General features: G+C 36.7%; 3 protein-coding genes and 1 pseudogene across 3 annotated transcripts; 3 read left to right on the top strand and 1 right to left on the bottom strand.

The window, feature by feature from the left end:
* The first annotated feature begins 4,027 nt into the window (after positions 1-4,027).
* On the top strand, positions 4,028-5,450 carry LOC114750435 (ervatamin-B). Its single transcript, XM_028939038.1, has 4 exons — positions 4,028-4,498; positions 4,607-4,830; positions 4,945-5,079; positions 5,175-5,450. Exons 1-4 carry the CDS (start codon positions 4,033-4,035, stop codon positions 5,448-5,450), a joined length of 1,101 nt encoding a protein of 366 aa, XP_028794871.1. The 5' UTR covers positions 4,028-4,032.
* Positions 5,451-9,388: 3,938 nt separating this feature from the next.
* LOC114750437 (abscisic acid receptor PYL11) lies at positions 9,389-10,254 on the bottom strand. The gene has a single exon (XM_028939040.1). It carries the CDS (start codon positions 10,222-10,224, stop codon positions 9,676-9,678), a length of 549 nt encoding a protein of 182 aa, XP_028794873.1. The 5' UTR covers positions 10,225-10,254; the 3' UTR covers positions 9,389-9,675.
* Positions 10,255-21,461: 11,207 nt separating this feature from the next.
* LOC114750431 (uncharacterized) lies at positions 21,462-22,388 on the top strand. The gene has a single exon (XM_028939032.1). It carries the CDS (start codon positions 21,846-21,848, stop codon positions 22,365-22,367), a length of 522 nt encoding a protein of 173 aa, XP_028794865.1. The 5' UTR covers positions 21,462-21,845; the 3' UTR covers positions 22,368-22,388.
* Positions 22,389-26,222: 3,834 nt separating this feature from the next.
* LOC114750434 (trihelix transcription factor ASIL2-like) lies at positions 26,223-27,015 on the top strand (annotated as a pseudogene).
* The last annotated feature ends 16 nt before the right edge of the window (positions 27,016-27,031 follow it).

Here is a 27,031-nt window from a genome sequence, read left to right as displayed (position 1 = left end):
CTAATAGCCTTTTATCCCAAAGATCTTTTAATCTGACGGTCAATCTGGGTTTTGAATGGAGGTTGGACTTGCTGTTCAACAGTCAACACCTGATTTTGCCGATGCCGCCATTGTATATTTTGGGCCGTGCTTTTCACGTTTCTTTTTCCCAAAAACAAAGAAAGAAAAGAAAATGCATCTAGCTTCGTCCCACGTGTCTTCTTACTTTTTGAAAAATCTAAGTTCCGTAATTTTAGAGTTCTGACTCCAACCTAAAAACATGCCCAAAAGAGAATGCCATACAAAATTTCTAATTCCTGGTTTGGGATATGCAGAATTTAAGCATATTATCTATAGCTTATATTTTTGGATGGGTTTATATTTTACATAGAAATCTGTGATATACTCTTCCGGTCCTTAATATAAGACTCATTTAACTAATTTGATTAGATTAAGGAAGTTAGGTAAGTTAGTTAATCATAAAAAATATGACACGTTTTTCCTAAAACACCATAATCATCTTTCTTAATACCTACTCTCCCTCTTCTACTTGATTATGGTTGAGGGAGTATCCATAAGGGTAATTTAGAGAAAATTGATAAATATGAGAAGTAGGTCTTATATTTAGGACTAAAACTAACTCAATAATTAGGTCCTATATTAAGGACCGAAGGAGTAGTTTATGAACTATAAATAATATAAATTTTACATTGCAAATGGGAAATAAAATATATAAAAGGAGACATTCCCAAAGTATGGGTGTCTGCGTGTGGGGGGGGGGGAAGAATTCTTGGCAAAGGGACCTGTTTTTCATAAGCACTGTACTTTTTTGGGAGAGCTGATATTATGAAGAAGAAGAAAGGCAGCGATCAGCACTGAATTTCAAGTTCAAGCAAATAATTGCTGAAGAATAGCCAAATGGTTGAACCAAAGTGCCAAACCAGCAAATAAAGAGACATTGTGGCTGAGTAAATTCAAGTTCCAGGTACCACATGTCTCATAATGATGATTGGATTAGAGAGAAAGCATGTTGCAGCTACCCTGCTGGAATGGCAAGTAGTAACCTCGGAATAACAAAGTAGTGGTACCCATTAAAATGGAAAGTGCCCATTCAAGATGCCGAACAAAAAATTCTTCCCTTTGTTAAACCCTCCCAAAAAAAAACAAAGAAAAAGTCAGAGCAAAAAAAAAGAAATGATTCTGGTCTCTTGTCTTTGAGTATCTTTTAAATTGGGCCATAAACGAATTATGTCCTTACTTAATATGGGCCGCATATGGAGCCCTTTAAACATGTTCCCGCCCTCTATTCTGGACCCGCAGCTGCAAAACCACCCCCTCCTCCTTCTTGTCATTCTTGTTTTTTTTGGGCCTGAATTCTTACAAGCGGGTCTGAAAGCATCAGGTTAGAATGTGGACGAGCACTTAGAAGGTGTTTGGATACCCTGAAAAATACTTTTCAATAGTACTTTTTTGCAAATCAAGATAAACTCTTTCACATATTTATCTCGTAGACCGTAAAATCAGTTCTGAAACCATGGTTTGGTTTCCATCCAAACTCCCTTTTAGTCTCTCTTTTTCTTTTCAAAGCACAGACATTCTTTTACTAAAGGCAAAAAAACATTATTATATACTAAATATAAGTATCTCTCAATAAAAATTCAAATGCCCTTCTTCTTATGCAATTTGTCTACTTTAAAACAATTAACACCTCGCCATGTCTGGAATTTCGTATCCTTCAAAATCACTTTAAAAAAAAAAGTAATTTTATGCAAATATACATTTTTTTAATGTATTTATTTTATATATCGTAAAATTATTTCTAAAAACTAATCTAAATACGTCCTTGATCTTGAAGCCCGATTTTAATCGAGCTAAACGATAGACTAAGATAAATTTCGACCCATTTTGCCGCCTTAATGGTCAACGTCGAAATTGGGACCATGTGCATCCATGAAGAAATATCCACACGAAATTCAATGCTCATTAAATTAATTGTGGAGTAAAATACTCCAACCCCTTTCTTCATACTTGTCCTATATCAATATATCTTAGCATATGCGCACATGCAGACAAACAGGTGGAATTTAAAATGAATATTAAATCTGTGGCAAAAATATTAGTATTAATTCCCCCTCGCCGCCCAATAGTTTGCTAATATATGAATGAAAAGATGTAAATATATCATTGTTCTGTCCACTTGTTGTACTACTTTGCAGCCTTTTTCCCCGTCGTCCCTGCTGATTTAATAAGAAAACGCCAGCGTGAAACTCATGCGGAAAACTTGTCTTGTTCTGTGGGGTTACCTTTGTTTTCTAGTTCCTCAATGACGCATGGGTGTTTGGATAGAAACCAAACTATGATTTCAGAAATATTTTTACGGTTTATAAAATAAATATATGAGAAAATTTATCTCGTTTTACAGAAAAATACTTCTGAAACCATTCAAAAGTTACCAAACACCCTTCCATATTAGATCTTTTCAAACAACACAATCCTTCCCTGTGCCCCCCATTTCAATAATTATTCTACCCTGTGTTTCACTCCCCACACCCACAGCCACTCCTCCTTTTCCCTTTTTCCTATCAAGTAAACTCACCCATTATTTGCACTTACAGGACTTTTTTGTATTCACAGTTAATAACTACGTTTTTATAAATTTTTTATATGTATTTATTTTATATTTTATAAATTATGATTGAAAAGTTATTTATGCTTTATTTCAAACAAACCCATATTAGACTATTGAGTCGGGATTTCGGTTGAGGTAACACCCAATAGAAGATAGTTGTTTCCTATATTTGAAGTTGTATTGAACTCTAGCTAGTTCTAATTCGAGTTAGGCTGGACATCAAACAAAAGATCCTTCTTAGAGTATTTAAAGTCATATTACCTTGGTAGGCTATAGTTCGGATTCGAGTTGGACTGGACTATAAATAAAAAAAATTCTTTTAAAAAGATATTTTTTTCTATTCGCACTTGCACAAGAGATGTTATGCTCAGTGTTAAATTCCCTCCACTCATATTAACATTTATTAGTTTATTTTAATTTCCAATTCTCCCTTGACCTTTCGACCACTTTAATTAATCTCATCAATACAACTAAACCCGGTTACCCTTCGGCCTTGTTCGTTATGGAATTGTTACTGTTAGTCTTTTAAATGATTCAATTGAGAAACGGTGATTTCCAAAAAGAAAAATATTAATCATCGTACAAACCGAACTACTTGAGGATTCCTTCAATTTGGTCATTTGTGTTGACAGTTTTATTGACAAGTCATATCATAAACATTTAATTAATGTGCATATATGCCAAATTATAAATAAAACACATTCCTCAAGTTTGATCTGATCATACGAACTAAATACTTTTTAAGAAAAATTAGACAGATAGGCTTAATTAAAACGTTTCAACTTTTAAACATGTGCATCCATGAAGAAATATCCACACGAAATTCAATGCTAATTAAATTAATTGTGGAGTAAAATACTCCAACCCCTTTCTTCATACTTATCCTATATCAATATATCTTAACATATGCACACATGCAGACAAACAGGTGGAATTTAAAATTAATATTAAATCTGTGGCAAAAATATTAGTATTAATTCCCCCCCCCCAAAAAAAATTGCTAATATATGAATGAAAAGATGTAAATATATCAGTGTTCTGTCCACGTGTTGTACTACTTTGCAGCCTCTTTCCTTGTCGTCCCTGCTGATTCTTAATAAGGAAACACCGGCGTGAAACTCATGCGGAAAACTTATCTGTCTTGTTCTGTGGCGTTGCCTTTGTTTTCTAGTTCCTCACTAACTCCGTTCACATGTTTAAAGGCTGTCATCATTACGCTCCAAATGTGCCTCATCGCTGAACATAAGAGACACTTGTGTTTAGGGAAAAAAAAGGAAAAATGGTTAATCACAAGATATGACTTTCATATCTCGATTAAACTCGGTCTAAATGCCGCATCACTGAGCATACAAGGGACGCATCTATAAAAGCATGGTGTGTCATAACTTGATATTTCGAGATAACTAAGGATGGCGAGTTTCCATATGATTAACTTGTTCCTGCTCTGCTTCCTCTGCGCTCCACTCATATGTCTCTCTTCTTCCATCTCCAGTGGCTTCTCCATATTGAGAGACCATGACAGCCTTCGAAAGTTTGCCTCAGAGGAAGAAGTCTACGGACTTTTCCGATTGTGGCAGAAGCAGCACCGACGGGTCTACCCAAACCCACAAGAAGAAGCAAATAGATTCCGGATTTTCCAAAGCAACTTGAAGCACATCAATGAGATGAATGCCAAGAGAGAATCTCCCTCGCAGTCCCGTCTTGGTCTGAACAAATTTGCAGATTTAAGTCCCGAGGAGTTCAGGGAAATCTACCTGCACAACGTAAACAGGGCGACCAACACTGCTACCAATTTCAGGAAGGACGACTCCTGTGATCATGACGTGCCTGATTCTCTAGATTGGAGACAAAAGAATGCTGTCACTCCAGTTAAAGACCAAGGAAACTGTGGTATGATGATCTGTCTTCTTCTTTTTTTTTTTGCGGTAGAAGTAATCAGGCTTTAATGGTGAGAGCACTTAGTTTAATGACCATTGATTTAATGTGTGATAATTGTAGAAAGCCACTGGGCATTCTCCGTGGTGGGAGCCATAGAAGGAATAAATGCGATAAACACGGGAAAGCTGATCGAACTTTCAGCTCAACAGCTGGTGGACTGTGACCCAAAAAGCCATGGTTGTGCGGGAGGATTCTACTTCGACGCATTTGGTTGGGTTATAGATAATGGTGGCATAGATACAGCAGCTGATTATCCTTATACAGCCACCAACGGTTCTTGCCAGGTCTTGATTTCCGTTCCTTCTGCTATATGCTAGCCTTGTTATTAAAAAGTTAGCTAATCTGTCTCTCTTAAACTAAATTAAATTCTGGACTCTCTTCCTTTCTGTTTCAAGCAGCCTGGAAAAAAAGCTGTCAGTATCAGTGACCTGTCCGCTATTGTATTTGGCACAGACGATGCAATCTTGTGTGCCGTTGCTCAGCAGCCTGTCACCACCAGTGTGAATGCCGTCGATTTTCAATTTTACACTGGCGTAAGTGACCTCCACATCTTTAATTATTCTGTACCATGAAGCATGGGACATGAAAAGAAGATTGATTTTGCTTTTTGTTGGGGCGATTTGAGCAGGGAATCTATGGAGGCGACAACTGCGATAAGAATTCGACGACAGCCACGTTGGTGGTGCTGATCTTGGGATACGGAACAGAGAATGGGGAAGATTACTGGATAGTGAAGAACACATGGGGACAAGACTGGGGAGAGAAAGGCTACATAAGGATCAAGAGGAACGCTGGGTGGCCTTATGGCGTATGTGCTCTTAATTTTGCTGTTGGCTACCCAACGCAAAGCACCTCTTCTTCGTCATCGTCATCCACTTCCTATGGGGCTGTCCTCCAGGTCTAGACTAACTATGTTACTTCGTGGTACTTTTGTATTATGTGTATGTCGTACGTAAGCCACGCTTCTGTGTTGCTGTGTCGGAGTTGGACATGTTACTTACATAGTCACGTGTCTTCTCTACTAATAAATAATGTATCCTTCGGCTCTGCAACTCTGTGGTGCGTCAGGTTGTTACTGAATAATATTGATGTTGTGCTGCGTCCTGCACTGAGTATTATCATCTGCAAGCTACTTCTTTTCCGGACCAAATCATCGGCGAGCTTCAAGAAAGATCAAACCCAGAAACTTGAAGAATCTTTTACCATTATTTATATTCTCATGCGATGATGAAATGATTGGCCAAAAATCGAACCACTGGGGCTCTTTGGATCAACATTATTTCATAAATTATAATTAAAAAATTACTTATAAATAATTTTAAACGTTGGTTGAGAAAAAGATATCAAAACTCCTGAGGAAATAAGATGACTATGAATGAGCGACAAAGTTCACGGGATTTAACTCTCCCATCTTCGTATTGAGTTCACGGGGAAAAGAGAGGGGAGTGAAGGAGAGAACATTTAGCTTTCGACTTTTTTTTCTTTGTTCTGTCCGCTGCTCTGCCATTTTCGTATTCTGGTCCCTCACCAAGCTGCAGGGGACAGCGACCACTCTCCGATGCCAGCATTTATATGAGAGCATCAGACGTTTGTCGTTTTGCTCATTAAACGGACGATATGATTCAATACGTTGTGGTTCACTGGTTGTCGTATGCACTTTGCAGGAACTTCCACGTGGCCCAATCAGAAACGCATTGAGGCCCCGAAACGCCAGAAGATATATATGTATGCGTGTGTTTTATCTTATTTATAAAGTATTTCTAACATATTTCACACATATTAAAAAAATCTTCAATTGTATTTACTCTATATTAAAATATAATAATTTTTTAAATTTATTTTTATTTAATATATACACTTTTTTAAAAAATATCTATATTATAATAAATAAAGAATAAAATAGTAAATTTATGATAAAAATTTAATGAAATAATTTATAAATAGGACTAAAAAAAACTTTCTCTCTCTGTCCTATAAATAGGACTAGAGAAGTATATATTACTTTCATTTTTAATAGAAAATCTAGTATATAATTTAATTTAAATTACAGATTAGATTTTATATTAAGAACTAAAAGAAGTTGTAAAGGAGTTTGTCTAGTTATTTATCACTATATTTAGTCGAAAGTTGAAACAAGGTGAACTTAAAAAAAAAAAAAGAAAAAAAAGGAGCTGTTAGGTTGCAACTCTATATCAAATTTCATTTCATTCAATGAAATTTAAAAAAGTGTGATCTCCTTTTCCCTTCGATTTTATGAGATATATTTTGGAATGATTTCCTGGTTCATAATTTAAGATATTTTGGAGAAAACAGTGAGTTATTAATAACCTTGATCCAAAGTTACCCTCCTTGAATTAAGTGGAAGTTAATTAGAGTTTAGCGTAAAATGAAGGGTGTTTTTCGAATTTTTTATTTTTTATGAAAAAAAATTATGGTTTTTAATTATGTTTAATGAGTTTTTCTTTTTACCAGCAATGTTTAATGAGATTTATTAATGTTTCCAATTTGTTCCAAAAATATGTTATCCATAATTTTGGGAGCATATAAAAGGCTGTAATGCGTGGGCTGGATGGAAAGATAAATAACCGATGTATGACTCCAGGCTGTTCACACTAATATGGCCCATGAGCTGATTTGTCTTGTAATTTAGTATTAACGAGTTGGATCCTATTTATAATCTTCAATTCTTAAACAGTTTCATTTAGGGCCTGTTTAAATTAGTGATTAAAAAAATATTTTTAATTTGATTTTTAAGAAATTAGACTGTGTAATATGATTTATATTTAGATTAACTTTTGTAAGTCAGTTTATAAAAGTGAAGTTGTTTAGATTATCATTGAAAAAGTAAGTTTAGTTATAAAAATAAAAAATAATATAAATTTTATTAAATAATATATATTTTATTTTCTCTCTTTTGCAATACTCTGATTATATTTTCCCGTATATTTTTTATCCTTTATCTCATTATTATAAGGGCATATTTAAAATCAAAAGTATATCTATAATCTATTTATTACTTTTAATTAATTTTAACTAATTTTTTGTTATCTGTAAATTAGTTATTTGAATATTACTCATCCAGTTCTATTTATAGGGCAGAGAGAGAAGATTTTTTTGGTCCTATTATAAGTCACTTCATTAAATTTTTGGCATCAATATAATATATTGTCTTTCATTTATTATAATGTAGATAGTTGTGTTTTTTGAAAGGTGCATATATTCAATAGGGTAAAGTTAGAAAGTTGCTATATTTGTATGAAGAATTAATACAGTTTAAGATTTCTCTTGATCCGTGTGAAACATGTTAGAAGTACCTTATAAATAGGATCAGAGAAATATAACAGAGAAAATAGTAAATTTCTTAAAAATAGAACTCAACTCTTTTTTAACTTCTTCTTTCTGCGTTTTTACTTATTATAGCTTTCTATGCAAAAATTAAGTTGTCAAATTGTGGATCTAAACACGACAAATTTTGTATATGTTTGGTCATTCAAGCGCACGATTGAGACATTTTGATGCTGTCACGAAGATACCTTTGATGTTTGGATCTTTAATAGGGAAAAAAGAGAGAGGCAAAAGCAGACCAGAGAAACGAATATTATTAAATATTCCAAATGTATCGCCATTTCTTTTTGTCGGAGTATTTTTCCCCTCACTTTCCTTTTTTTTATTTTGGGCCAGATTTTCCCCCTCACTTTCTAACTGAAGGTTTTGAATCGTTATTTACAAATAAATAGCTTAAATTTATTTTTATTTTTTATTCTGAAATCGGTTATTTACAAAATATTCTATTGTTACATGACTTTTTTGTTGAATATGTTTCTTCTTCGATATTTTATTGCAATTTTTCCAAAGTTAAAGCTACTTTTTTTAGACTGTTCTTATGGAGGAGAATACTATCATTATAATAAATAAAATTATACTACCTCCGGTTCTTAATATAAGAACTCATTTAACTTTTATTTTGATCATAAATATAAAACCAAATCCAATATGTCTCTCACATTTATCTTTTTTTTCTCTAGATTGTCATTATAATAATAGTAGTTCTAACTAATAAATTTGATTAATAAAGATATTTTAAGAAAGATAATACTTATTTATTACAAATAACTAACTTAATTGATTTTTCTTAATCTACTTAAATTAATCCACTAGCTCTTCTATTTAAGACCGAAAATACTCGTAATATATAATAATCCTCATAAAAGTTGAGTGGATGCTGAAAAGAAACCCCGTCACCAAGGAAAAGGAATGTAATCAAGGAGAATGAAGTATTGGAATTTGCAGTAATCATAGGATCAAAGAATATGATTGCTTTCGCAATATGGAATTTCTGCTGTGTGACTGTGAGTAGTTCTCAAACTTGCAAGCTTCCTAAATTCCGCTTCTGACCTGAAACTGACATGCAAACCACAATTTGCCCCTCTAAAGTCCCCATGAGATGACCTTCTCACCAAACAAGTTACACACTGACCCTCAATTATTAGCTCCATAAACTAAAATCCACAAATTAAACCGCAATCCCTGTGATATTTTTTAATTGCAGGCCGCAGGATAAGGTTTCCTCAAGACAACTTAAGACCCCTCCTTTGCAGTTCTCTTCTGTTTGAATCAAGATTTTTGCGCTATTTTTCTCATCGATGATGCATAAAGAGATAGGAAGGTGCCTGCACGCGACCTCAGCTTAGGAGTGAAAAAAATAACATGCTCATTTGGTGAAGTTGAGCTTATCCGAATGTTAATTTTGACAATGACAAGTTTCACCAAAACATAATAACGACACATCGTCAGGTAAATTAATTGTAAACAAGTTCTAATGTTCTGAGTCAAACATTTAAATGGTTGGGTCGTGGGTGAAAATATCTACGAAAAGCACCGTATCCACAAAGCAGCACGGCTCCAAAATGATACCGACTATTCTCACAACTTGTAACATGATATCCATGAGGTTCCTTGGCCTTTTGCTTTTACAATCTTATCGGGCACAACAAACACAGAGATAAATCCTACATAGAAATTCAATCCACGAGACACTAATCAGTTCAAGACCCAATTCATCAAGTATAGTGAACACCACAAACACAACAAACATGGTAATTAATAATCTAAAGCAAACCATGACATCCTCAGTGAGTGTCAGTCTTACAAAACATCTGTTCTGTAATTTTAGCCAACGACCTTAGATTACAACCTACGATAGTGTTGGCGAAAGAGCAAGTATCTTCCCCACTGCTCCCTGCCGGAATATCCACCACGTACGACTCTATCACCACCGTCTTCCCTTCAAATCCTTCACCATCCTCCTCATGCAGAGTGATGGTGGACCTGTAATTCAAAAGCCGGTGATCCCCACCGATCATGCTAAACTTCATCACATACTGATCATCATCAAGCTTGTCCAGCCTCTCCAAGCTAACTCCGGCTGGCATGCCGGACATAACCTCAACCTCACGCACACTGCCAACCCCACCATCACCAGCCAGTATGTTACAGCTCTTTATGAACTGCTTGTAACGCTGCGGGTGATCAAATTTCCTGATCAGGGACCAAACCAGAGGCAGTGGTGCGTCTATGATCTGAACCTGGTTCGAGCCACACTGGTTGGATAAGGGGCTCGAGGTGTGATGGCGGCTCAGCATGGCGAGCATTTTTGGAGACCTTTGGCCACAAGGCATTAAGTTTTCAGAGTCCTCTGCGTTAGACTCTTGGTTGTAGTTATCTCAAGGAACTTTTGGCAGCGTGTATTTATGTGAGAGGAAACCAAGAGAGAGGGAGGGAAATGGGCTTACGAGTTACGAGGTAAAGTATTCATCAAGAGGAGAAAGTGAGGTTGAGGTATTGGCTTGTTTTGGAGTCGGGTCGGCGGAGCTGCAATTTAGTACTTTGGAGTCTTTCGGGTGAGCCATTCAATGCTTCGGTGATAGTTATCCTCTTTGCACATGTCGGTTATGGTTAGGAAGAGAGGCTATGATTGCTGCCCCACTTCAGAGAGTAAATTATTGCAGCGTGTCTTTGACTCTGTTAAAATTCGTAGAGATCCCTTCCTTAAGAGTTGAGTTAACTTGGAATATCTCCCAACAAGTTGGCACAACTGATACGGATACAATATAAAAAAAAAATGAAAAGAAAGAAACCATTTAAGTGATTTATTTATGTATTTTTGGAGTGGGCGGTGTTGTGGCTGAGGGAGCAGAGGCAGTCGCTCAAATCAAAATTAGGTAATTTCACGAATTTGTCCATCCGTGGTGGAAACAGTTTCAGGAAATACTCCTTTCTTCTATGCAGAGTTCATCTCAGTCATTTGCCACTAGGTCCGTATCCAAGGGAAATTTGTCTTTACTACCGACGAAGAATACTCAAAGCTCTTCAATACTTTTTTCTTCCTCAGAAAGGTAAAGCAGGTGGGGGCATGCACTCTGGTCTACAAAATTCCTGAGTATAAAAAAGACCTAAGATAAGTAAGAATGAAAAAAGATCACAATACCCTCTTATTTTAGAAGTACGCGTACTTCAGAAAAAAGGTTGCTATAAGAAAATGTTCCCATCACATAGCACATCAGCACTATAAAGTCCGTGTAAGTTTAACCCATCTTAGTCCGATTCCAGTGTACAACATCTCAGGATTTTTCTAGAAGCACTGTCTGACTAAAATTACAGTCTGCTCCCTTTAGAGCTAGTCAAGTAATGTGAGCTTAATTTAAGAAGGAATAAAAAACGGTCAGGGCATAGCACATAGAATCGCGGCACACAGAAAAGCAATGATCTATCAAACAATAATCTCTATTATTTTGATGATCTACTTTCATGTTTGTTGCCTGCCCTTTGTGAAATATCAAGCTTGCCCAGTACTGAGAGGGAGGAGCATTATTGTCTAAAGACTTTCACAGCTGGTTTTAGATCGTTGATATCATTATTGAGGTACTTTAACTGTGGAGTTGGGCCTTGACCATTACATGCAACAAATCAGCAAATGGTGGGCAAAAAATATCAAGCTAATAAGACTTGCTATTTAGAACTGGGGTCCAGAGCTTAGATATTCCATGCTAAGATCCAAACAATAATCAATACAGATGGGTCTTCAACATCATTGAAAACCCTAGTACCAAATAATGTCCACAGAGCTTTAGCTGACATAACTGCTCGAAGCTATATCAAATTAATATTTAGCGACATGGTGATTAGTAATAACACAAAAAGGAACTAACACGAATTAGGAAATATGTAAATCCTATAACGACATGAGTGTGTTTGTAGTTTTTCCACCATATTTTTGAATCAAAGATACTGCCAGTACTCATGGCCAAAAGAAAACTGCAAGCACCAAATATAGAAACTAAAGATTCAAGATTTACATAATATCAATTGCAAATTCATATATACATCTAACAAGGTTCTTCCTCCTAATTCTTCCGATTTGTTTTTGCCCTTTTGGAGTTCAGAGACAAACAAAAATTTAGCATGTTGAGGTTGCATCGAAAATTAGGGATTGGCATTTGGCCTTAATCCGGTCTCTAGAATATTGTTCTGGTTTTATAGAATTTGGTTCACGGAAGGACTAAGGGAGTGAAAGGTGTCCTCCCATTGCTTAGTGTCGCGGTGCCTGTGGTTGAAGCAAAAAGGTCTGGTGATTTAAAAGATGTTTCTTCTCACACCACACCTATTTTGGTAGCCTTGCTTTTTCTGACTGCTCTTGCCCATTTTATCTCTTAGGAGTTGAGTAGGAAGGGCTGACAAAGAGATCAGGTCATAGAACCTGAGTTAATTCTTTCTTATGATCTTATCCTAGTTCTATGTACTTTTCACCTCCTAATAAAGTCACTTTTTTTCAAGGAAAAGAGATAAGGCAGGACTTGTTTGGATTGACTTATAAGTAACTTTTCAAACATGATTTACAGAATACGAAGTAAGTATGCGAGGAAAATTTTATCTCGGCTTACGTAAACTTGCTTAAAAGTCTGTTTTGAATGGAGGTCCAAACAAGCTCATAATCTGCATATCAACAACAGGCAAATTTTACTTCCTAAAGAATGCCATCTATAATTTCTACAAGATCTACAACAACAAGCCTTATCCCACTAGGTGGAGTCGACTACATGAATTATACGACGCCATCGTGCTCTGTCAACAACCCAGTCCTTAGATATGTTGTTGACTAGGAGGTCTCGTTCAATGACCTCATTAAGCGTTCTTCTTGGTCTTCCTCTGTTCCTTTTTATGGGATTCCATCTTGTCTAATTCACCCTCCTCACCAGGGCTTCCAATGGCCTTCTCTACACATGTCCAAACCATCTTAAACGATTTTTAACCATTTTCTCTTGGATAGGTGCCACACCGACTCTTGCTCTGATATTTTCATTTCGAATCTTATCTTTTCTTGTATGACCACACATCCATCTCAACATCCTCATTTCTGCTACCCCAACTTTCTGCTCTTGTTTTCCCTTTATTGCCCAACATTCACTACCATACAACATAGCCGGTCTTATAGCAGTCCGATAAAATTTTCCTTTAAGTTTCTCAAATACCTTCTTATCGCAAATAACTCAAATAGCTTTCCTCCACTTTAACCAACCAATTTGTATTCTATGAGAAACGTCTCCATCAATTTCTCCATCCTCCTATATAATACATCCTAAGTATTTAAACTTTGATACTTGAGGAATGATTTGCTCCCCCATCTTCACCTCCAAATCCCCATTGCCCTACCTCCCCCAAAATCACAATGCATATATTCTGTTTTGTTCCTGCTCAAGCGGAAACCTTTCGACTCCAACGTCCTTCTCCATAACTCCAATCTAGTGTTAATCTCTTCTTTTGATTCCGCCATGAGAACTATATCATCCGTGAAAAGCATGGACTTAGGGATTCTTTCTTGAATAGGTTCAGTTAGAACATCCAGAACAATATTGAACAAGTACGGACTCAAAGAGGATCCCTGATGTAGGCCAATCTGAATAGGGAAATCCTTTGTCTCACCTCCAAGCGTCATTACACTGATAGTTACCCCCTCATACATATCTTGTATGGTTTTGATATAAGCAACCCATACACTTTTTTTTTTCCAAAGCCTTCCACATTACTTCTCTTGGCACACGATCGTAAGTCTTTTCCAGGTCAATAAAGACCATATGTAAATCCCTTCTTTTATTTCTATATCTTTCCATTAACCCTCTTAGTAAATAGATTGCTTTCGAAGTGGATCTCCCTGGCATAAATCCAAATTGGTTTTCTGAAATAGAAGTCTCCAGCCTCAACCTATATTTCATCACTTTTTCCCACAACTTCATTGTATGACTCATAAGTTTTATCCCTCTGTAGCTTGCACAGTTTTGAATGTCTCCTTTATTCTTGTAAATAGGAACTAAAATACTTCTCCTCCACTCATCTGGCATATTCTTAGAACGTAAAATTTCATTAAAAAGCTTGGTTAGCCACACCTTACCCTCATCTCCCAGACATTTCCAAACTTCAATAGGGATACCATCAGGCCCAACGGCTTTTCCATTGTCCATTTTCTTGAGAGCTGCCTTAACCTCTCCAATACGAATCCTGCAGTAGAAAGCCAAATTCTGATCATCTTCATTAATTAGCAAGTCCTGTAAGTCCTGAGTCGCATAATTGCTTCCCTCATTAAACAACTTGTAAAAATAAGCCTCCCATCTGTCCTTAATATCACCATCAGTAACTAACACTTTACCATCTTCATCCTTTATACACTTTACTTGGTCCAAATCTCTCTTTTTCCTCTCCCTTTGCTTCGCAATCTTGTAAATATTTCTTTCTCCCGTCTTTGTTCCTAACTCCTGATAAAACCCTTTATAAGCTTTAGTATGTGCTTCGCTCACTGTTTTCTTCGTCTCTTTTTTAGCCAACTGATACTTTTCCCGGTTTTCTACACTATTGCACGAGTGTATGGCCTTAAAACAATCTCTTTTCTGTTTGACTTTCTCTTGCACACTCTTATCCCACCACCAAGTCTCCTTATCTCTCTGACTAGGACCTTTGGATTCTCCCAAAATTTCTTTACCTACCAAACGAACCCTTGTAGCTATCTCTTCCCGCATCATGTTTGCATTTCCCTGCGACTCCCAAATCCCTTCCTCCACAAGGGTCCTTTTGAATAACTCTCATTTTTCACCATTTAACTGCCACCACCTAACCCTGGGTTTTACCACTTGATGATACTTTTGCCTGGTACTCTTAAAACGTACATCAAGAATAAGTACTCTATGTTAGGCAGTCACCCCATCTCCTGGAATCACTTTGCAATTAGTACACAATCTTCTATCTGGATTCTTAACCAAAAAGAAATCAATCTGTCATTTTGAGACACCACTTTTGTACGTGATTAAATGCTCCTCTCGCTTCTTAAAACAAGTGTTGACAATCTTAAGATTATATGCAAGAGAAAAGTCGAGAATAGATTGTTCTCCACTATTAAGCTCCCCAAAACCAAAACCACCATGGGCCCCGCTGAATTGTCCTGCTTCCTTACCGACATGTCCATTAAGGTCCCCACTGATAAAATTTTTTTCTTCGAGTGGTATGCTTTGAACCAACCCCTTCATATCTTCCCAGAACTTATCTTTAAGGTGTGTCTCTGCCCCAACCTGAGGTGCATAGGCACTAATGATATTGATAGTATCTTTTCCAACAATTACTCTTAACGATATTATTCTGTCTTTAAACCTTTTAACCTCTACCATGTTTCTTTTCCATGTTCCATCAACGATGATATCAACCCCATTCCTTGCACTCACCTTTCCTGTATACCAAAGTTTATACTCTCCAAGTTTCTTGGCAGCTTCTCCAGTCCATTTGGTTTCTTGGAGGCACAAGATATTAATCCTTCTGTCTCTCATAACTCCTGCTATTTCCATAGATTTCTCATTCAGCGTCCCAATATTCCAAGTGCCAAATCTAATCTCAGTCTCATGAACTAACTTCTTTAGCTGCCTCCGTCCGAGAGAGTGCAGTAGCCCTCGCTTATTTAACACTACATCCGGGTGACGATGCAGCGGCTCTAGCTCATTTCTCACTGTACTCGAGCCATACAGCACATCACTTCTGGGCAACGACCTAGCATTAGCGTACTTACTTCGTTGATCCATGTTCATGAGATTCGACGGGCTTTTACATTGGCTGTCGAGAGCCTAACACAACCCTCCTTCTTTATCCAGACTTGGGACCTACTATACAATATAGGCGGAGTTAATGCCATCTATAATTTATCCCACTAAAATGCCAACTAATCTCAATGAATCCAAGCTAAATGAGACTCTTCGGTGCACGCATTTCCTGCTTAAAAAATTATGAAACGACAAATATGGATACTAAAGAAGAAATTCGTACAGACATCAACCATGCAATGTCACATCTTGCTCACAAATTCCATTCAAATCCATACGCAGTGATATGATAGTGAATACTTGGTGCTTATCGTCAGGAGCTATCCTAAACCCTATAAAGGATTAAAGGGCCACCCCAGGCCACAACCCGAAACCTCCAAGTCGAAGGCTGATTGAAGAAGATATCATTGTCCGTCCCCACGCACTTTTATATTCCCTTGCTTTAGTCATCTGAAAATAGCCCTTTTGTTCATCGTTTCGTTATTTTCTTGGATTAGATACTTGTTCAACGAGTATTAAAACCTCAAAATTAGGTATAGTATGTCCGGACTCGTTTCAAGATTAAAGATGATGAAATAGAATATGAAGAAACCGAAAGTTCTATGCAGTAGATTTATGAGCTAAAAAAACTTACTTTAAATCGCAAGTTGACAGTGGCATCAGTAATTGCAATCTGCAGCAAACAAAGCATCTTTTTTTAATTTCATTTCGCGGGGAGCAAGAGACCCTCCCCTTTCCGCCCAAGATATTTGGTGCAGAAGGCCGGAAGGAGGTCAGACAGTTGTTTCTTTCCCGAAAAATCTTTGTCTTTTTGATACAACGAAATATCTTATTTGACAAGTGTTCCAATTATAGAAAGCCTGATGTTATCCAACATTGTGATCCACAACCCGATCAACTATCATGTGCCCAAATTAAAAGACCGATTATAAACCCGAAAATGCTAACACATGATATCTAGGCCCAAATCGAGGCGGGCCATTTTGCAGAAATCTGGGGAGCTGGGGGCCGGAAGCAAAGAAAATTATTATTATTGATATTTTGGTTCAAATTACAATCGCTTAAACGCCCGCAATGGTGTTATTATGCGTAATTTTTTTTAAGTTAGATTATTTTCAAATCACTTTAAATTTGAAACTAATCTCTATCTGGGAGCATTAAAATTAAACTTCTTCCGGCAAGCGCGTAATTTTATTCGCTCACTTATATTATCAACTTTCACCGTATATGTCAGTAGAAATTCATGTTATTAAAAATTAAATTGAAAATCTCCCTACATATATCACAGATCACAATGAGTCTTTTGAGGGAAAAAATCCAAAGATGTGGATGAAAATAAAGAATAAGAATGAAAAGGGACGAATAAAAAAAAAAGGGTATGAATAAAAAAAGATGAAGAGGCCAGGTAAGGCAGGGGGCACAAAAATGGGAAGCAATAAAGTTGATTATAAACTTATACTGCCTCAGAATCATCATAGTGTTGCTGATGGTAATGTTGGTGACATGTTGATATAAAAAAGGAATGCCTTTAATATCATAATAACCTTCCTGTACTGTCCACCACTTTGTTCTCCAATTTCATTATTATCAATCACACTCTTTCATCCAATCCATTTCTCTCTATATCTATTATGTATGTTATGGACCACATCATGCCCTGCCCTCTCTCATTCATTATGATTCCACCCACATACACCACACTATCTTCTTCCTTCCCACTTTCTGGTTCTTGTTCTTGTTCCTGTTTCTCTCATCTTTGACGCTGACCTTCACTTCTCTCTCTAGCCAGACACTTTGATTTTGGCCCCAGACATCAGTCCCTACCAAAATCACTCCCTTGAAAACCCTTGGTTATGATATATATATATATATATATCATATCCCTGTGCTTCTTGAGGTCCTATTCTGCCCCATTTAATGCCCATGCTAGCTAGCCCCCTTCAATGCTTGGGCCCATCCAACCCCATTAATATTTCATTCATTCATGTTGCATTCATTTCAAACAACCTGAAAACTAAATCCTCTCCATCTTCCTATCCCTGGTAATCTTTCGGAGGCAGGCTTCTTTTTACGCTTTTGAGATACCAGTTTGATTTGTTTTTATCTGTGAAAGTAATATTTGCTAGTAGAGAGGGGGGATTTGAGCCACAAGATACAGGTACATGGAATATGTACGAGGGGTGAACACAACGCAACAGAAACAGAAGAGTGAGTCGTATGATGCTGCTTTAAGGTAACAGTGAAGTAATGATGTGAAGATATGTGTGTCGAAGCATGTTTGGGTTGTAATGGGCTGTCTGGTTGTGAGATTTTGTTGGGTTGTGCGTTGGAGTTGTTGAAATATGTATATATGATATTAGCAGTGGTAGAGGGTTGATTCTTAATCTTATATGCTTAATATGAGATTGTTGTGAAGTTAGGTAGTTAGTAAGAAAAGTGATCTTCATAATATATAGACTTGATTATGAGCTAGGTAGAGTGATTGATTCTTATATTTCTTCAGAATATAATCGGGAATATAATGTATGTAAGAAAGCAGCTCACCATTAAAAAAAGAGCAACAAGTGGAACTTGTCACCAAATGCTCTTTGTGGGCCCCCGACTTTGACCCGTTTTTCTATCAGACATACATATTTGGAGCGTTATAAGCACTAAACGTGGATACCTTAGACTTTTGTTTATCCCGGTACGAAGAACGAACTCTTTCCACTTCCACCACACTCAAATCCTCTTGGTTGAAATCTTCGTTCTCAAATCTCCTTCAACTTGGACCCTCACGCTCAAATAACTTGATCTTTTTTATTTTTGTTAGACATAAGTATCTTTCTATTAAAAATAATTTTATTTAAAATACTGTCAGACACTAAATATAGATACTTCAAATTTTAGTTTATCATGTTGTAAAGAATGAACCCATTCCGTTGTTGCTGGATTCGAGTCTCTTGGTTGACCCATTCAACCCTTCATTCCCAAACAGTAACTCCATGTTGTTTTTCTCTTTCAAGGAACATATATAGTTTTTATTTGTTCTGCCCGAACATGACGTGTTATGATGTTTCCATTTGTTGTTGAGATCCTGTGTGATAGAGTAAAAAACTAAAAATTGCAATCTGCCTTCAGCTATTAAATTTTGTTTTGTAAAATCATCCAGATATCATCACTAGTAAAATCAGAGTTTTTTCGTTTGGCCAGCATTAAGTATAAAATCAAATTCGCCTCCTTAATTATAAAAAAAATTAAATAAATAAAAGCTCTCGACTAATATTTTTTTGATTACTTTTTGGTTGTAGTGTTGTGGTTGGAATTTTGTTCATCTTTTTTTCTTCTATTTTGATCAACGGAATTTTCTCCATCATAATTTCAAATAAAACACATATAGTCAAGTTTCCAAACCCAAAAAAAAAAAGAACAAAAATCAAAACGCGATGTTTTTTGGTGGAGCTCGAATGTAATATTCCACCTAATAGCACAAGCTAATGAAGTAAGGCAAATACAATCCGACAATTTAAACACCAATAATATTATATAATAGCACCAAAGCAATATAAATTAACAGGTTTTGTTCCTTTCTTTAACCAAAATAAAACATGTTCCTTAAAATACTCATGGTTGAGCGGTGGAAATGAATTAGGATATACTTAAACTCAGGAAATTTTAAAATGCATTTAACTCGGTAAAGTGGAAATAAAACAGAACAAGACACTCAAATTATAAGTTCTAATATATATATATATATATATGTTAGAACTCACTAATGTGATTCCTTTTCTCTCTTTTTTTTCAAAAATAGTGAGATTAAAAAGGAAGAATGATGAAAAGAAATAGGAGAGGAAACGTAAAAGATGGAGGCTCATGGGTCCGTACATAGCTCACATGATTTCCACAAACACCTGCGTCTGAATGAATAAGCGGGCCACATTTACATGGGACGCACTTAACTACATCGAAAACTTCATTTCACATTTTTGTAGGTTATAAATATAAGATTAATTTAATAAAGCGGTCCTTATTATAAGATCCAATTGACTTTTTATTTGGTCCTAATTATAAGACCCATCCACTTATATTTATGCATTTTTTTCAAGATAATCCTTCTAATAATGATAGTTTAGCCATATATAATTAGTAAGGATATTTTATGAATAACACTTATTTAATAATAACCAACTTACTTACTTTTTAATCTCCTCAATATCAATTGGGTCTTATATTAGGAACGGAGGAGTATAATTTATATTACAAATCATGTAATATATTTAAGACTCAAGATAGTATATATCTATTTTCTCAAATAAGTCCCTATTTATCTGTCATTTATTTTCTTCTACATCAACATTTATTTATGAACTTTGGTACAACCCGCTTTAATTTAAAGGTTGATATATTTTTCGAATTATTTTTTTACTTCAAAAGAGCAGTCCATCTTGAAGCCAAGAACCAACATTCAAAATGGTTCAGTTTATGTCAATGTCATTTCGGCTTAAATGGGTTAACTAAATACTACCTCCGGTCCATTTAATTGAATTAGTGGGTCCACTTTTCTTGCCTCTTCTAAATGGATACAAACAAATCATATCAAACTCAAACCAAAACACATGCCTTTTTCAATCTGATCTGTGATTATCTTATCATCTTAATTTACTTTTTTTTTTTAACTCTTCTTTTAACTAACCTATACTTAGATATGGCTCTTGAACTCCTACTCACCCCGTAAGCCTAGGAAAATAACTACTTTTAAAGCCTCGATAAGGTGATAACTAATGATAATGAACTATAATCTTCTCATATAATAAGAAGTTATTGGTCACATCATAACTACTCTTTCTCTTATGAATTGTCTTATTTTATTGGAACCGTCAATACAATTGCGAATTGATTTTTCTACATTCATACATCTGTTCATTGACCTAAAAATAAATGTGATTGGGCACAATTTCCACTTTTTTTTTATAGCGTTACCTAAATGCTCACTTTTATGTTTATTTGTGAGTATAAAAAAAATGATGTTAACTCAATTTAGATTCCCGCTAATGAGCACATTTTGGATGATCTACATTAGAGTTTAATTCTTCAGTTTGATATATTATTTATTATGAAAAATCAATCTAAAAACAATTAATTTAACTAATTTATTTAATCTACTTAGTGAATTAAAAAGGAGTGAAAATAGGGAGTGAAATATGTGCAAGCATAGGCGTATGAAAAAGAGGAAAAGGACAAAACGGAGGGATTAATTGGGGTTTGGTAGCAGACAAATACGTAGGCCTTAGTCAAAGCACTTCACAGAACCTCATAAAAAGTGTGAATCCCCGTTGCCACACCCTTTCCAATGTCACTCCCTCCCCACATTCCCACATGATCCTGCTTCCTCTTCTTCACATTTCGCCATCCTCCCTTTTTCACACACCCCCCCCCCCCAAAAAAAATCCCTTCTCTTTTTCGCTCCTTCCCCAACTCATTCTACTTTTAGAGCCCCAAAGTCTCAAACTTTTTAATTTTGATAGCTACCCACACGTCCACTCCTCCTCAATGTCTTCCTTCACAATCATTCACCCACATGTTGTTCAAAAAGATGTTCAATACGGCTGAATTAAATGTAAAAACATTGAAGATTATTGAAAGGCTCTCTTTTCTTGGGGTTAGTGTCTTTGCTTGCTAGGCAGTCCCAATCATGCACCATACATATGTGTCAGCTTTGAATATCCTCATCCTGCAGCCCCTAACATGTGTTCTTATTGAGATGAAAAACTCATATCAGTCAGTGTGTGTTCGTGTGGAGGCCAGGGACTGACCTGAGGGCCCCTGAATTATGCATGAAAAGCCCAAGTACAGAGTGTGCTGCAATTATTCATACCATAAATTCCATCCCAATCTACCCCTCCCCTTTGCTTCCTTCTTACTAATATTCATTCATTCTATAATATTCCCAATCCTTTCCTAAAAGCTCTTCATTAAATATACCTCCAACCCAATAAAGCTTCCCCGTTAAAATCATGCCCCTTCATTACCCAAAATGCTTCTTCTTCTTCGTTCTCCTCCTCCTCCTTCTTCTTATCCAATATCTCTCCCTATGACCCAGTTCCATCTGTCTCCTCTCTTGCTCTGTTAGGGGGGAAAATTTTTTTTTTTAACACCATACAGAGGAAGCAGGGGAAGAAGTTGCAGGCATGAAGAACACCATAAGGTGTTGCATCTCTTGCATTCTTCCCTGCGGAGCACTGGATGTGATCCGCATAGTTCACTCCAATGGCCGCGTCGAGGAAATCAGCGGCTCCGTCAAGGCCAGCGACGTCATGAAGTTGTACCCCAAGCACGTCCTCAAGAAACCCTGCTCTCCGTCGTCTGCCGATGACGGTGTCGTTCCCAAGATCGTGATCGTCCCTCCCGATGCCGAGCTCCAACGAGGCAAGATTTACTTCCTGACACCGGAGGAGAAGAGTCGGCCCAAATCGTCGGCGCCGAAGAATAAGAAGAAGAAGGAGCGGAGTGAGAGAACGTTGACAAACAGAGATAGTAATAGCGGCAACGCCGCCGTGGCCATGGCTAATCTGCAGATTCTATCCTCCGATCGGTACTTGACGGATATACTATCCGAGAAGCTCTCGACGCAGAGAGATAGAAGAAGAGGGCGCGTCGCCGTGTGGAGACCTCACCTGGAGAGCATTTCGGAGTCTCCAAGTGATCTGTAAGGGGGTGGTTCTTGATTGTTTCCGAAATCTTATGATTTCATCGAAGCCCGCTTCATCCTTTTTATCCATATATTACAGGGTTTATTTCAAGAGATATTTGCAATCCATTTTTTGAACTTCAAAAGAGAAAATGAATTTCTTTTTTAGTTGTTCCTTTGTGTCTTCTTCCTCCTCCGCCAGTGCTTCTTCTCTGTACATAGGCTTATAGATAGAGGAACGCAATTAAAAAGAAAAATTGTAATAATGCTTATCTTATGGATTTTGAAACTGGGTTCCTCTAGTGCTAGAGGCGGATAATTCTGCAATCAGATTAGGGCCATAAATGGGTCAGTTTCCATTGTGGAAATAGTTTTGAGCTTTTACGATCTTTGGGGGTCATTGTTCGCTCAGTGGGGCATATATTATAGATCAAATCATGATGGGTGCTATAAAATTGTAACTGTGATAAAGATATAAATCCAGGACTTCCTATATATTGCGCGCTTTTAATTTACTTACCGTTCGTGAAGAAATTTTGATCGATTACTGCATGCATGGATATAAAAGATCCCACTTCTGCAGTTCTGCTGGGTCAGTATTATCTGTTCATGAGTGATTCTGCATTCAAATCAATCATAATGAGAGATGATTGCCACATGATCTTTTGTTAATGGAAGCTCGCGGTATATTGGAGCAACCTACGAACTTTTGTTCTGAGATAAATTCTAGGTCATTAGTTTAAGAATATTATTATGTAAAGAACAAAATTTAAAGAAACCCAGAATGTCAGAAAGAGTCTTCCTCTCTCTCTCTCTCAGACATCGTCATGGAGCGTTGTTTAATTTGTCGGTGCCGTTCATATTTAACGCTAAAAGCTCACTAATGCTTCCATCACTTTCCCTTACAAAGAGGAATTCCATTTCTTATCGTAGTATATGCATTAAATTTAAGAAGACTTCTTCTCTGCATTCTTATATCGCAGCGTATTGCATTAAGCTACGGCGGACTTCCTACCCACCGGAGAAAAAATCCTCATCCAGTTTTTCACAAGAATAGGCACTGGGATACTTACCTAGCATGAAATGTATGCACATAGAGTCTAAAAATTTGATAGAGGGGGAAATATAATAAGTTGGAGCTATGGTAAGCAAAACTCGTGTTGATGTCTGTGGATCTGATATTTCTGATTGGTGATTCAACTTTTTTCGGTCGAAAGCTCCCGGCACCAGCTGTGGTGGTCAACAAAAAGTTGACAGGCAAGTTCGTGCATGAAGGAATCATTAAAATTAATGTGATCTAATCTGTAAACCAGTTCATCTAATGGATGCCAGGTCCCAATACAAGTTAAGTGGGTCAGGCATAAGGGAACTCATAACTGATTGTTCTTGTCTTTTCTATTTTTAACCATCTGTCTTCTGGAACTAAATTTTCTGGACACTTTGCAGAAACATCATGCAACTTTTTTCGTGTCTCATAATGCATAATGCATTACTGTTCTTTGTGCGATCTTTGAGAATACGGTTATTGTGCTTCTGAGCAAGTATGTAGAGCCACTTTTCAAGTGAAAGATACAAGACTCGCGGAGTCTAAGAAATATTAGCAAGTGTGACGAAGGGGTTGATGAGCCGCTCTTGATGGGAGAATCGGCTCAGTTCCAAAACTTGCAGGGTTTTCAATTTTCCTTTACGAGACAAACCCAAATTGGAATCATCTTTGCTATAAACTAAATAAAGAAGCCAACTTTCTTTGAGTAAGAAAGAAAGCCTTTGATTTGACAGTGGACTTAAGGTGGCTGTTGCGGGATATAAGAGAGTTTCATAAAATAGACAAACGTTATAATGATCTAAATTCTAGTTCTTAACCAAGTGGAAGAAGAAGCAGTTTCAAACCTTGCCTACACAAGTCCCACAGAAGAATGGTGGGGACCTGAGGGTTAGATTTGGTTGGATTTGAGTTTTGACTTTAGAAAACTGGGGAAGCGGCTTGGGGACCATGGAGAAACTATCTGTTAATGTTGACGACAGAGACGAGAGGTCTTATAGCCTTGTTTGTCCGGTTCAGAATAAAGCTAGCGAGTTATAAACCTGCCTTCCAACAGAAGAAGAGGAAGAGGTTTTGAGAAGACCAAAAATATGTTGTTCTTTCTGGAAATTAATAGTAATAACTTTTAAATAATCTAATCTAAATACTACCTTCGATTCTGTATATACAATATAATTATTTATAGTGCAGTTTACTACCTTGGTCCTTAGTATAAGATCTTATTTATTTTATTTTGATCTTAAATATAAGACTCTATCTATTTTGTCTCTAATATTTATGCATTTCTTCCTAATGTATCCCTTCTAACAATAGTAGTTTTAACCAATACACTTGATTAATAATGATATTTTGGGAAAGATAACACCTATTTATTACAAATAATAACTTAACTTTTTCCTTAGTCTCCTCAAATTAGTCAACTATCTCTTATAATTAGAATTAGAAGTAGTATTTTACAAACTGGATTTTATGTATGATTAGGTTGGCATTCAGCCACTCAAAATCATGTTGCAAAGGTGATTTCTCAAATATTAAACATGACCGAGTGATTTGAGGTGATATGGGTTTTTAAGTGTTTATTCGGCTTAATTCTTTTCGTTTGCTTTTCTTCATTCATAATATTATGAATGACAAGCCACACCGGTAAACAAAATATTATTATTTATTCATTTTCTTTTCAAATTTTAATTAATAAATTGCAAATCACATTAAACTCCCGTCTGATGGGTCCAGTAAAAGTCATTATTTTTCATAAACAGCGTTATTTTGAACATCTCCAAACTATTTTGGCTAGGTTTGGGAAAAAAAACAGTGGGAAAAATTTACTTTATAAAATATTGTAATAATAATATCAGCTATAATTATTCAGGTCAAATTTTAAAATTAATTAATTAATTTATATATTATTTAATATTCATGGTTTTTCTCTTATAAACACTTAACAAGGATGTTGCTAACTCGTTAATAATTTGAAGGTGTCCCTGCCATTACTGTTACTATAAGTGCTGGGTTAAATTATCAAAGCGCACTCAAATAATGTGGATGAAGCATCTGATAGGGGTATTTGAAAAAAAATCAAACTATGATTTTAAAAATCATTTTATAATAAAATAAGGATATGAAAAAAAATTATTTCAATTTATGTGAAAGTACTCCTCTAGTTATTTATATTATAGACTGAGAGAAGAAAATTTTTATTCTATTTATAAGAAGAGAGAAAAAAATTTCATATGAATGTATAATTTTATTCTTAATTTATTATTGTGTTGATTTTATTTTTATAAAATATATTGTATATTAAATAGAGATGAAGTTAGAAAATTATTTAATTTAAAAGAGAGTTAATAAATTTAAAATTTTTATCAGTATGTATGAAATATGTTAAAAATAATTTATAGATTAGATAAAAAAAATATTTACAATTTTTTTTTTCCTGGTTACAAATACTTGTCTACATGCGATTCTGAGTGAGTGATGAGGATAACAAAGCCTTGGAAGAAAACTTCGCGAAACAATCATAGTAAAATGCTGGATTCCCCGGGAAAAGGAATCCTTAAAATCAAAACTTCAAAAGTCCAAAGTCAAAAGTCAAAACCAATGTTCCATATTTACTGCTATATCTCTTTTTTTCTTAATTTACAGTAGTATTTTGGCTGGCATATGATCATACTATGATATAGGGATATGTTGGTTCTCCAAAGCAAAACAAATGTGATATGTGATTGTGAAAAACATGGAGCGGCCAAGCCGAGCCGATCCCATGACGCCAGCCACTTTCCACGGCCCGTCTCAGACTCAGTGGGTTCCTTCAACGTCACGCGCCCTTCCCGGCGACTCAACGCCTCTACCGTACCGCATTACCCTACTCTCTTTCTCCTTCTCTCATGCGTCCGCCACTCTCCTCCCTCTTTCTCTCTCATCGTTCCCACTTTAACCCCTTTCACCTTCTCTCCGGCTAGTCGCCGTTCTTTCTCCGATGGGGGATATGCGCGAGTCTCTCACGCCGCCTGTGAACCATTCGCGCCCGATGCCCGTCCGCGAAGATTGTTGGACCGAGGAAGCTACCTCCACCCTCGTCGACGCTTGGGGCCGCCGTTATATACAGCTTAACCGCGGCAATCTCCGTCAGAAGGACTGGCAGGACGTGGCGGACGCTGTCAACGCTCTACATGGTCATACCAAGAAGACGCATCGGACGGATGTTCAGTGCAAGAACCGCATCGACACCATTAAGAAGAAGTATAAGATTGAGAGAATAGGGTTTCCTCCCCAGGCGGGGCTCCTTCTACTTGGCCCTTCTTCGATCGCTTAGACGTTTTGATTGGGCCTGCTTTGAGTGCAAAAAAGGCGTCGCCGTCGCCTCCGGTGCCGCTTTCTTTGCCGTATCATAAAAACCCCGTCCCCCGTACCTGCGGTGCCGGTGACGACCTTAGCGCTACCGCAGAAGCGGTCGGCGGCGGCACTATTGGAGGATGGATTCTTCATGAGGAATTATTCAGCTATGGCAGCCGCGGCAGCTGCAGCAGAGGCCGATGAGGATGAGGATGAGGATGACGACGAGGGCGAGGAAGATGAAGTTGAAGAGAGGGGAAGCGAGGTTGAGGAAGAAGAGAGGGAGAAGGAAGGGGTGAGGAGCTTGGCAA

This window comes from Neltuma alba, unplaced genomic scaffold (assembly GCF_004799145.2).
Source record: "Neltuma alba isolate B1F8T4 unplaced genomic scaffold, ASM479914v2 tig00006442_pilon, whole genome shotgun sequence".
Lineage (NCBI taxonomy): Eukaryota > Viridiplantae > Streptophyta > Magnoliopsida > Fabales > Fabaceae > Neltuma > Neltuma alba.
The sequence above is the reverse complement of the archived record's forward strand: the minus strand, read 5'-3'. Positions and strand labels throughout refer to the sequence as shown.

Excerpts from the sequence above, each read along its gene's own strand:
- LOC114750435 (XM_028939038.1), top strand. The coding sequence starts at position 4,033 with ATGATTAACTTGTTCCTGCTCTGCTTCCTCTGCGCTCCACTCATATGT. Across the intron at positions 4,831-4,944 it reads CCACCAACGGTTCTTGCCAG|CCTGGAAAAAAAGCTGTCAG; the intron begins GTCTTGATTTCC and ends TGTTTCAAGCAG. Across the intron at positions 5,080-5,174 it reads ATTTTCAATTTTACACTGGC|GGAATCTATGGAGGCGACAA; the intron begins GTAAGTGACCTC and ends CGATTTGAGCAG.
- LOC114750437 (XM_028939040.1), bottom strand. The coding sequence starts at position 10,224 with ATGCCTTGTGGCCAAAGGTCTCCAAAAATGCTCGCCATGCTGAGCCGC.
- LOC114750431 (XM_028939032.1), top strand. The coding sequence starts at position 21,846 with ATGAAGAACACCATAAGGTGTTGCATCTCTTGCATTCTTCCCTGCGGA.